This window comes from Penaeus japonicus, unplaced genomic scaffold (genome assembly GCF_977035675.1).
Source record: "Penaeus japonicus unplaced genomic scaffold, GWHDUDI00000001_assembly GWHDUDI00000004, whole genome shotgun sequence".
Lineage (NCBI taxonomy): Eukaryota > Metazoa > Arthropoda > Malacostraca > Decapoda > Penaeidae > Penaeus > Penaeus japonicus.
In genome coordinates this window covers 4,506,386-4,518,885 of record NW_028234406.1, presented here as the reverse complement: position 1 = coordinate 4,518,885, position 12,500 = coordinate 4,506,386, and the positions used below count along the sequence as shown (strand labels likewise).

The 12,500-nt window shown below is 47.4% G+C and overlaps 1 protein-coding gene across 1 annotated transcript in view; it reads right to left on the bottom strand.

Annotated features, from left to right (window-relative positions):
* LOC122255300 (uncharacterized) overlaps positions 1-12,500 on the bottom strand; it is a gene marked incomplete in the record, with an annotated part of 999,006 nt that overhangs the window by 743,959 nt on the left and 242,547 nt on the right. The window contains 1 exon segment of the mRNA XM_086535919.1: positions 1,205-1,289. Coding sequence (XP_086392045.1) covers positions 1,205-1,289 — 85 coding nt within the window.

Below are 12,500 nucleotides of genomic sequence, written 5' to 3'. Positions count from 1 at the left end.
CCCTCCCTCCCACCTTTTCCTCCCTTTCCCCCCATCCCTCTTCCTTCTTCTCCCAACCTCTCTCCCTTCCTGTTCCTCCCTCCATCCCTCCCTCTTCCTTCCTCTCCATCCATCCTACCCACCCTCCCTCCCACCCACCCACCCACCCTCCCTCTCCCTCCCTTCCCCCCCTATCCTTATCACCGTGAGACCGCCACCAAATCTGACCCTACAACTCGTTCTCACACATGCAGCGCGGTTTTCATAGCACATACCGGCTTGTTGATTGATGGAGGCCGACGTCTTCCAGCATTCTTACACGCTCTCTTTCCCCTCCTCCCCCCTTCCTTCCCCTTCCCCTACCCTACCTCTCCTTCCTTCCTCTCCCCTACCCTACCCCTCCTTCCTTCCTCTCCCCTACCCTTCCTTCTTTCCTTCCTCTCTCCTACCCCCCTACCCCTCCTTCCTTCCTCTCCCCTACCCCCCTACCTCTCCTTCGTTCCTCTCTCCTCAACCCCCCCTTCCCCTCCTTCCTTCCTCTCCTCTATCCCCCTTCCCCTCCCCCCTTCCTTCCCCTACCCTACCTCTCCTTCCTTCCTCTCCTCAACCCCCCTACCCCTCCTTCCTTCCTCTCTCCTACCCCCCTTCCGTTTCGCCAAAACACCATTTTTCTTTTTCTTTTTCTTTTTTCTTTCCTTTTTTTCCTCTTCTGTTTCAACTAGCAAGGTTTCAACCTGGCGTAGAGCGAATTAGAGGAAGAGTGATGAATTGGCTCTTGGTAAAAAGTGTGGGGGAATTTGAATTGTCTATTTGAATAACTATTATTCCTTTCTCCTTTTACATGTAGTGTTACGTAAGAAGGAAATATACATCTCACACCACTGTAACACACACACACACACACATATATCCACCTACAAACACACAAACACACACACATACACCTACTAGCCCCCTCCCCCCTCACTCCCAGACATCCACCTACAAACACACAAACACACACACACATCCAGCACAAACAAACAAACAAACACCTACCCCCTGCCCCCTCACACACACACAAACACACACCCATCCCCCATACATACATATACATACACACACACACACCCATCCCCCCCATACACACACACACACACACCCATCCCCCCATACACACACCCATCACCCCCCCCCCCCACACATACACACACACACCCTACGTTTCGATTCCAAAAGAACTCACCTTTTTGCCATCGAGTTCGTGTGCCGCCAGCGCCAACACCTTGTCCACACTCGACGGGTCACTGAAGGTAACAAACCCGAAACCCCTGTAAGAAAGAGAAGAAAAATGATGTTATTACACATATAAATAGAGGTCACATATGAATGAATGTAAATAAAGCGTGGATACGATAAGATATGTTTCTACGCATATAAAAAAGAGATCACATATGAATGAATGTAAAAAAAGCGTGTATATAATAAGGTATGTTACTACACATATAAATAGAGCTCACATATGAATGAGTGTAAATAAATCGTGTATATAATAAATTATGTTACTACACATATAAATAGAGATCACATATGGAAGCATGTAAATAAAGCATGTATATAATAAAATATGTTACAATACATACGAATCGTTAATACATATGAATAAATGTTGATAAATCGTGTGTATATAGTTGTTTAGCGTATGAATAGTACGTCGCCTATTCGTCATGATAAACGTCCATGGCCGTAAGTTATTCGTTCAGAGAGAAAGAGACAGACGTTTGCTAATGTTGATGTGGTATGCATGCTATTGCAAAATCTGGGGACCGGTGTGCACTCCGCCGGTAAACCTTTCTCGGTAATATTAAAAAAACACTCATGATTAACGAATATGAAGAGAGAGAAAAAAAAATCATAACGAAATCGCAACTTTATGCAACGCTAAAGTTCACTCTCAATAGTGTCGCTGGCACATTTCAATGTGCAAACTGCAACTGCAAAACTCGCAACATCTCGATCCATTTTTTTTTTTTTCCTCGCCACCCTTCTCCTCCTTCTATCTCATCTCCCCTCTCTTTCCCTCCTCTTCTTACCTCTCCTTCTACCCTACTCCCTCCCCTCAACTCATCTCTTCTCCCCTCCCATCCCCTCTCCTTCACTACCCTCCCCCTCCCCCCTCCCCTCCCTTCTCCTCTATCAACGTTCATACGCTCTGAAAGAGGCCGACGGGGGAAGAGAGAGGGGAGTCGGGGAAGGGAGAGGGGTAGGGGGTAAGGCTGGGGGTGGGGGTGGGATGGGGGGTGGAAGCTGCTTCTTTTATAACACCTCAAAACCTCCGGATTCTGAAGACTCATCTCGCAGCATCTCAATCATCGATCTGCGGCGCCTCAATTACTCATTATGGTTCTTCTCTTGCGATCTTCCTATTCTCAGTTTCTTTCCTTCGTTATTTTTCTTTCTTTCTTTCTTTCTTTCTTTCTTTCTGTCTCTGTCTCTTTCTTTCTCTCTCTCTCTCTCTCTCACTCTCTCTCTCTCTTTCTCTCTCTCTCTCGCTTTCTTTCTTTCTCTCTCTCTCTCTCTCCCTTCCTTTCTCCTCACTAGAATCCTCTCTTTTCTTCTAGTTTCTCCCTCTTTTTCCTTTCCCCTCCTCCTTCCTTTGCTCCCATCCCCCTCCCCCCTACCTCTTTAAAACTCCCCTCTTGGTTCCTTCTTCCTCCTCCTCTCTTCCACCTCCTCCCTTCCTCCTCCTTCACCCCCTCACACCTCTCTTCTCCTCCCTCCTTCCTCCCTCCTCCCTTACTCCCCCGTCACCCGGTCACCCTCCTCCCCTCCTATTTAAACCCCCCTTCCGCCCCCCCAACTCCTCCACAATACAGCCCATCCGCGGGGGCAGAGCACACTAGCGGCCACGGCTATAATCAATGCCCCAAACAAAGGTCACACACACTATCACTGTGTCACAACACGCTATAGACGCTGTGACCCAGGCTATCGATCAGGAAGAGGAAAGGTCAGGCTATTCATCAAGGGATATTTCTCCTCCCTCCCCCCCTTCCCCCTTCCCACCTCTCCCCCACCCCCGGAACACATTCCTATACCCATTTCCCACCGCTGTGTTTTTTTGCTTTTTTTTTTTTCTCTCTCTCTCTCTTTGTCTGTTTCTCTTTTTCTTCCTTAATTTTTCTCTGTCTCTCTATCTCTGTCTCTGTCTGATTCTCTCTCTCTCTCTCTCTCTCTCTCTCCCTTCCCTCCATTATCCGCTTCTCTTTTGTTCTCATTTACCCTCCCCAATCTCCCCCCCCCCTACTCTTACTCTTTACGCCTTTATTTTCCTTCATTTTCTTCTACGTATAGTTTCCTACTTCTGTATCTTTTTTTTTCATTTTATTTAACTATTCTCATTTGTTTATTTGTTTTTTTCAACTTCGTCTCCCTGCCCTTTACCTCCCCTTCCACCTATTTACCCCCTTATCCATTCTTCCCTACCTCCCTCCCCCCCCCCTGTCCCTCCCTCTCTCCTTCCCTCGCCCCACCCCCTATCCCTCCCTCTCTCCTTCCCTCCTCCCCTTATCTCTCCCTCCCTCGCCCCCCCTCCCCATATCCCTCCCTCTCTCTCCCCCCCTCCCCTTGGTCTCCTCCCCATCCATCCCTCTCACCCTCCTAACCTCACCTCCTAACCCCAACCCCAACCCCCTCCCCTTCCCCCCTCCCACCCCCCTCCCAATCCTTCCTCCGCCTGGTTCGCGTTATGGAGTGTGATACACCGGATTCACGGCGGGATTAATGTCATTTACGGGCCGCTGGATTACACGAATGAGGGATTAATATTGTGTGATATTTGATGAAATAATGTGAAGGGGCCATTGGCTGGATTAGCGCAATGGATCGGCAAAGGCAAAGGCATAGACGGGGTAATGCCCCACACTACAGACACTGGATTTATGCAGGGTGGGTGGGGGGTGCGCGCGCGGGCGTGGAGGCGCGCGGGCGGTACCTCGGATGAGCAGGGGTGGGGGTGTGGGTGGAAGGGAGGGGGGGGGGTGGAAGGATAGGAAAGTAGAGGCGAAGGAGGCGAGGCGGGGGAGGGAGGAGGAATCATATAAGAAATGAGGGGGAGGGGAGGGGAGGGGGACGGAAAGGGGGAAGGGGAGGAGAGGAAGGAGGAATCATATAGGATATAAAGGGAAGGGAGGGTAAGGGGGGAGGGAAAATAATGGGGAAGGGTGATGGCTCTCCAGTGGGAGGGTTCAAGAGGCAGAAGAAAGGAGGGCAGATGTGGAAGTGGGAGGGGGGGGGGAAGAGGTAAGAGGCACATATACATGAGAGTAGATAAGGAAGGGAGAAAGGGAAGAGGGGAGAGGGAAAATACTCAAGAGCAGAATGAGGGATCGAAGGGGAGGGGGAGGGGAGGGGAGGGGGGAAAAGTACTCAAGCAGGAGGGTATATAGGGAGGGTTGAGGGAGAGGGAGAGGGTGAGGGAGAGGGAGAGGGGTAGACAGATGTTACTCCCACAGCATGGTATGGTACTTGCGCGGCCCTATGTTAACACTGTTTATGTGTTTCCTGTAATATTTCTCAGTTACTTATTCTCGTCCTACATATGACAGAAATAATTCAAGTTTCTCTCTCTTTCTCCCCCCCCCCCCCCTTTCCCCCTCTCTCTCTCTCTCTTCCCCACCTTCCCTCCCTCCCTCTCTCAGGAGAAGAGGATAGGAGTGAGAAGAGAAAGAATAGAAAACAAAAGAAAAGCGATAAAAAGCGAAGAAAAGAGAGGAAAAGAGACGAAACAAGAAAGACAACAAAGTAGAAGAAAAGAGAAAAGAAAAGAAGAGAAAAGCGAGAGAAAAAAAAGCGAAGAGAGGAAAAGACACGAAACGAGAAAGACAACAAAGTAGAAGAGAAGAGAAAAAAGAAAAGAAGAGAAAAGCGAGAGAGAGAGAGAGAGAGAGAAGAGAGAGGCAACAACCAAGCAATAAGAATATGATATATTAAAGTCGTCCAATGAGATTAATGGAGGAGGGGTGTGGGATTTATAATTACCTAGGAAACATCTTGCATCAGCCCCATTAATGAACCGCCGGGGATTAATCTGGGTGATGAGCAACGTCCTCAACATTCTTCAGCTTCATCAACGTGACGTCATCGTTAGGAGGCGTTATTGCAACCTCGTGGCTTATTATGCAATGTAAAGGGGTGTTCCTTTTTTATGTATTGCAATGTTAATCAATCGATTCTCTTTTTCTTTTTTTAATGCGATACTTTCGGGAAAGGTAAGGGACTGTGGTGAGGCATACATGGCATACACACACACACACACACACACACACACACACACACACACACACACACACACACACGCACGCACACACACACACACAAAATGACCTGGTTGGCCTACTTCCCCGAACTACCAATCCATTTATCTATCTTTTTCCATTCACGCCCCATCCCTCTTCCTATCTACCTATCTACCTATTTCCGACCCCGGCCCTCCTTCCTCTAACCCCCCATCTTATCAGGGAGGCGCCCCAGTATCCACCGGCCACAATAATATATAACAACGCTATACGTCGCTCGTTCCTTGATGAAGTCGGATGAATATACGTGCTTGTTATACGTACGTACAGACATGTCCGTTTCCTGACATTCAATTTCACGCACACGCACACGCACTCAACTCACACGCACGCATACAAACATATACACACATATTCATACAGAAATACATTTACACATGCTCTCACATACAGGCAAACAAATCTCACACGAATACAAATATAATCAAAAGCACAACAAACACATACGCCCACAAACGCCTATACATCACACATGAACACCCACGCACATTCATTCATCAACTCACCACGCCACACACAAATGCTAACATATCACAGACACACGCTTACTCATTTATCAAATTCCTACGCACACATAGACACACACGCACACACACACACACACACACACAATCAGACAAACAGACATACACACACACAGACAAACAGACAGACACACACACACACACACACACACACATACACACACACGCCCATCCACCCCCCCCCAAACACACACACACACATCCACACACACGCCCATCCCCCCCCACACGCCCATCCACACCCACCTGCAACCGCGCAGATCCCATCGAGCAAGCCGCCCACATGGCATCGAACTGAGGCAGGCTTGAATTCCCGATCTTTAATCCCACTAATGGGTAGATCCTGTCAAATGTACTACAGTAATACATCTCGAAAAAATCCATACTTCTTTTTTTTTTCTTCTTCTCCTTTCACGCTCTGTCTCCTTTCTCTTCTCCTCCTCCTCCTCCTCCTTCTGTTTCTCTCTTACTTTTTTTTAATTCAATTTTCTTTTGTTTTTCATCTTATTCTTATCCTTTGTCTCGCTCCCTCTCTTTCTTTCGTCTCTCTCTTTCATATTTTCTCTGCGTTATTTATTTTTTTTCTTTCATATTATTTTATCTTCGGATTCTTTCTTCCTTGCTTGTCTTAGAAACATCATTCGGTGATTAAAAATCCCTCAAAGTCGGCTCTTCATACTGCCCCACGCCCCCCCTAAATGTAAATCTTCCAACACCGCCTACTCCTTTTCTTCTCTTACCCCCTCCTTTATCTTATCCTCCTATGCCACCATTCTCCTTCTCCTTCTCCTTCTCTTTCTTCTTCTTCTTTTTCTTCTTCTTCTCCTCCTCCTCGCCGTATTTGCCTTCCCCGCCTCATTCCTCATCAACCACACACCCAAAATCCTTCAACTACTTTTTTTTCTTCTTCTTCTTCTTCTCCTCCTCGTCGTATTTGCCCCCCCCCCCCCGCCTCATTCCTCATCAACCTCACACCCAAAATCCTCAACTATTCCACCTCACAACCTCACAACCTCACACCGATTCCCTCCAACCCTTCTTACTCACCGGGCTGGAATCACTAATTACATATAGGCCTACCCCCTTCTTCGAACCCCAATCCCCTAAACCCTCCTATACCCCACCCCTACCCCTACCCCACCCCCCACACAAAAGGGGTTGTCTCATATCAAATTAAGGTGATTGATCGGGGGGAGGAGAATGGAAGGGAAGGGAGGGGAGAGGGGGAGGGGGGGAGTCAGGAGGGGAGAGGGGGAAGCTACCGTTGCATATTCCTCCGTCCTCCCCTCCCCCTTGAGTCCCTTCCTCTTTCTCTCTCTCTCTCTCTCTCTCTCTCTCTCTCTCTCTCTCTCTCTCTCTCTCTCTCTCTCTCTCTCTCTCCCTCCTCTCTCCACCCTCCCTCCTCTCTCCACCCTCCCTCCTCTCTCCCTCCCTCCCTCCCTCTCTTCCTCCCTCCTCTCCCCTCCTTCCCTCCCTCTCTCCCTCCCTCCTCTCCTCTCCCCTCCCTCCTTCCCTCCACAGCTTCCCTACCGCTAAACCCAGGATAATTGTGGAATTTGTAAACGTCACGATGCGTGTATACGTGTGTTCACGGGTGGTGATGATGGTGGCGAGAGGTAGGTAGGTAGGGGTGTGAGTGTGTGTGTGTGTGTGTGTGTGTGTGTGTGTGTGTGTGTGTGTGTGTGTGTGTGTGTGTGTGTGTGTGTGTGTGTGTGTGTGCGTGTCTATCTGTCTGTTTTATCCCCTCCATCTCATCCATTTACTTCCAATCTACCTCCATCTCTCTACCTCCTTCCCCCTCCCCCCATCCCTCCCTCACACCAACGGCTCTAAGAGATACAGGAACAAACACCTAGCACCATTATCCCCTTCTGTGTATGAAATAGTTCCCCCAGCTGGAGGTAAGGTAAGGTAAGGTAAGGGGAGGGGAGGGGAGAGGAAGGTGAGGTAGGGGAAGATAGGGGAGGGGAAGACGGGGTATAGGAGGAAGGGAGGGGAGGTAGGGGAAGATAGAGGAGGGGAAGACGGGGTATAGTGGTGGGGAGGGGTGGACTGGGGAGGGGAAAATGAGGTAGGGAAAGGGAGGGCAGGTGAAGGGAAAGTGAGGTAGGGGAAGACGGGGTATGGTAGGGGGAGAGGAGGGTAAGGTAGAAGAAGGGGAGGGCAGGGGAAGGGATGGAGATGGAGAGGTAAAAGAAGATAGGGGAGGGGAAGGTGGGGCAAGGTGAGGTAAGGCAGGGCAGGGCGGGGCAGGGTAGGGCGTGGTAGGGTGCAGGATGTGGAACACAAGGGTAATACATTCCTGTTAAAATGAAGGGACGCGACCATGCTTCTTGAGGAAAGAAAGAGAGCGAACGCGGCTGAGAAAAGAGGAAGGAGAAAAAGGAGCAGGAGAAGGAGCGGTAAAAGAAAGGGTAGTGAAAAGTGAGAATGATATTTAATAATTAATAATAACAATAATAATAATAATAATAATAATAATAATAACAAGAAAATAATAATAACAATAATAATAATGATAATAAAAATAATGATAAACACTATCATTATCATCGTCATCATTACAATAATAAAAAGCAAAATAGTAATATTCAGCAATTACAACCATAATTACCATTGCGTAATATACAAAAAGGGGAAAAAATCCAATTCAAAACATGGTTAGATCACATAATAATAATAATAATAATAACGATAGTAGTAATACTACTACTAATAATAAAAATAATAACAATACCAATAATAATGATAATAATACCAATAATCATAATGATAATAATAATAATAATGATACCAAAAATAATAAAATAATAATAATGATAATAATAATATCAATAATGATGATGATGACGATAATGATAATAATTATAATTATAATAATAATAATGATAATAATAATAATAATAATATAACGAGTAATTTAATACTTGTGTAGAACTGACACGCGTGCGTTCAATAGGCAAAGAATAGGAAGAGGGGAAAAGAGGGGAGAGGAGGGGAGGGGAGAAGAGGGGAAGGGGAGATTAGGTGTGAAGGGCTAAAGGCTTTAGGATTGAAGGGTCTTAAGGGTTAAGGGCGAGGGGGGGAAGGGGAGGGGAGGGGAGGGGTGGGGAAGTGAGGGGAGGAGGAAGGGGATACCCTAGTGTGTTCTCTTAGGGGATTGCAAAGAGGGGAAACTCTTGAAAGGATGTAGAAGAAAGATAAAGACAGGATGTTGATGAAAGTTGACTTGACTTCTTCATCGGCAAAATAACTGATGATTTTTTTTTTCCTTAATGTCGCCATCTGTCTATCGATCTATTCATTTTTTTTTCACTGATCTTGTTATTCAGCATCATTATTCAGCATTTCCTTTCGGTAGGGGGCGAGATGTGAAGGAGGGGAGGAACCGGGGTTGGGGGTGGGGTAGGGGAGGGGCCTTCCGATGGAGGGAACAACTTCCTCCCTTCCCCTCCCCTCCTCTCCCCTCTCTCTTCCCCTCACCCTCCTACTCTTTATCCTCTAGCTCCTACTACTCCTACACTTCTCCCTCTTCCTCTTACTCATATCCTCTTCTCTTCCTCCTTCCTCTTCCCTCTACTTCTTCTTCTTCTTCCGTTTTTAAGAGGGAGAGAGCCACGTGGATGCCGTGTACATACATACATACATACATACATACATACATACATACACACGCACAAATTATGTATGGGGATGTATGTTATCAACGACACAAAATACCAGATACTAAAAAAAAAAGAGCAACCAAACAAAAATAACGAAAAGAAACAAAAAGACAAAAGGTGGGCCAAAAGGAGAAGAGGTTGCCAAGTCACCATTTATCTCCACTTTCGGAAAGCAGGTTCATTTGTTCCGACCCGGACAAGGCCGCTCAAGCAAAAGTCAAATCAACAAAACGCACAACAAAAGATAAACACAAACGTAAACAAGAAACGGGCAAGGACTTCGTCTCGTCGCTTGGGGAAATCACGCAAGACCTCTACGACAACAACAAAAACAATAACAACAACAACAACAGCAACAACACGCCAAATGGACTCGTAAATCTGCGCGGGACTTTCAATTTGTACATAATTTCCCGACGACTAATGTGGTTAAACTTAAGGGTGGGGAGAGGAGGAGGGGAGGAGGAGGGGAAGAGGGGAAGGGAGACAGGGGAAGTTTGGGAAGGGGTGGGGGGGTGGGGGAGGGAAGGAGAGGGGAGTAAAGGGAGGGAGGAGGAGGGGGGTATAGGGGTCGGTACAGGAGACGGAGAGGGGAGAGGGGGGAGGGAGGTGGGGAAGGAGTAAGGGAAGGGGGGGAGAGTGAGTGGGAGTAGGGGAGAAAGGCATGAGGCGGGGAGGTAGGAGTGGAGGGTTGGGGAGAAGGAGGTTAGGGGGGAGGAAGGGAGGGAGGTAGGGAGAGAAAAAATGAGATAACACTATGGGATGATATACCGCAAATGAGTGAATTATGGCTTCAATATAAGCTCCGGCCACAGAAGGTGTAATTTCAGGGGCCGCGGCTCATAAATAATAAAGAGACAATTAGGGGAGGGCAGGAATCACTTCATAAACTGCCTTTTGAGGCGCTTTTAGACGTAATTAACACATTGGTGACCGACCTTACGGTACTACTCGCTGCGTTACGATAATAAAGGTCCGCTCGCTGACATGGGAATCCTGTCTCATTGTCTTTACGCCTGTCAATCATGCCTCAATATTTACGTAAACATTTTTAAGGTCGTGTACAGTCATCCGAATAAACAGCTGGGCAAAGAGGGAGGGTCGTTAGGCATAAAATAGGGAGGGAGAGAGAGAGAGAGGGAGAGGGAGAGGGAGAAGAGGACGAGGGAGAAGGAGAGGGAGTGTTAGGAGTAGGGGGGGAAGGAACAGAAAGAGGGAGAGCGAGAGGGAGAGGGAAAGGAAGAGGGAGAGAGAGAGAGAGAGAGGGAAAGAGAGACATACTCAGTAGAAAAAAACACGCTAACAAAATACACATAAATCAAAACGCAGACCCCCATCTCCCTCTCCTCCCCTCCCCTTCCCCCCATCCCCATCTCCCTCTCCTTCCCCCCATCTCCCTCCCTCTCCCCTCGAAACCCCCATCTCCCTCCTCTCCCCCCAAAACGCACGTACGCACGCACGCGACCTAAAAAAAAAAATAAATAAAAAAAAAAAAAAAAAAAAAAAGTAAATCAAAAATACCAAAAAAGAAAAAAGAAAAATAGAAAACCAACTCAAGCGAAATCCTCCCAAACCAGACCTTAAGAAGCACCTAATGTAAAAAACCCACCCGCATCTTAACGACGCTACGAGCATGTAATCCATAAGTAAGGCTCAATATTCCTTTAATGACGCATGGAGCATGGACTCTCTCTCCCTTAAAGGACGCATAAACATCTTTAAGACGCATTACCTCTCTGGAGACGCAGAATGAAAGCGGTGATAGTGATTTTTTTTTTTTTTTTTTTTTGAAGTGGGATGTTGCAATTTTGAAAAATATGTGACTGTGTGCATTTTATTTTGGGTGAGTCTGGCCTCTTTTTTTGTGAGTCAAGTTTTTTTTTTTCGAGGTGAGTCACGTTATTTTCAAGTGAGTCCAGACTTTTTTTTTTGTGTGTGAGTCAGGCTATTTTTAGGTGAGTCTATCCTCTTTTAAGTCATTATTTTAGGTGAGTCAGGTAAATTTAGGTGAGTAAAGCCTTTCTTAGGTGAATCGGGTCTTTTTAGGTGAAAAAAAATGCACGAGGCTAAATTCGGAAACGAGGAAGAAATAAATCCGAATAAAAAGATTAAATAAACATGGAAAAATGAGGGAGGGTTGGGGGGAAACGGAAGGAGAAGGGGAGGGGAGGGGAGGGGAGGATATAAGGAGAGGAAAACCAAATCTAAAATCCCTAGAAACAACACTCCAAAAGAGCTGGGGGAAAAAAAAGATGAGGAAACACAAGAGAAAACAAGAAAGACAGAAGAAGAAGAAAAAAAAAATCCGTCAAAAGCAAATATTATCAAGACATATTAAAAGCCATCTCCCCGACAGAACAAGGCCTAAGCCAACCAGGCAAAGCCACATGGGACGTGTTCGGGAAGTAGGGGGGGGGGAGGAGCTGGCACTGAATATGAAAAATGGGAATGTTCGAGCCGTGTTTAGCCCCAGTGCCAAGGTAAACACACCCACCAGTGCCGCCGCCCGCGCTTCCCTCTCTCTACCGACGCCGCGCTAAATAACGGTGCCGTGCGAAACGCCATAGAGGGGCGAGGGGGAAGAAGGAGGGAGGGGGAGAGAGAGAGAGAGAGAGAGAGAGAGAGAGAGAGAGAGAGAGAGAGAGAGAGAGAGAGAGAGAGAGAGAGAGAGAGAGAGAGAGAGAGAGAGAGAGATAGGTTCGTGGACTAGGGTAGACCCAGTGGACAACCTGTGGCACTGTGGCACTGTGGCGTTGAAGCGATGGGCGTAGACTAGGGTAGGCTGTCTGTGGTAGACTCTTCCGGGACGAGATGGCACCCACACCCATGCATCGCCTCCGGTTCTTTACGAGGAGGGGAGGAAAGGGAGGAGCGAGGGGAGCAAAGCGGATAAGGAAGGAGAGAGGGGAGTTAGCGAGGATGTGGGAGGGAGGGGAAAGGAGGGAAATAAATGGGAGGAATAAAGAAGAGAGGAGAAAACGAGGGGAAGCGAACAA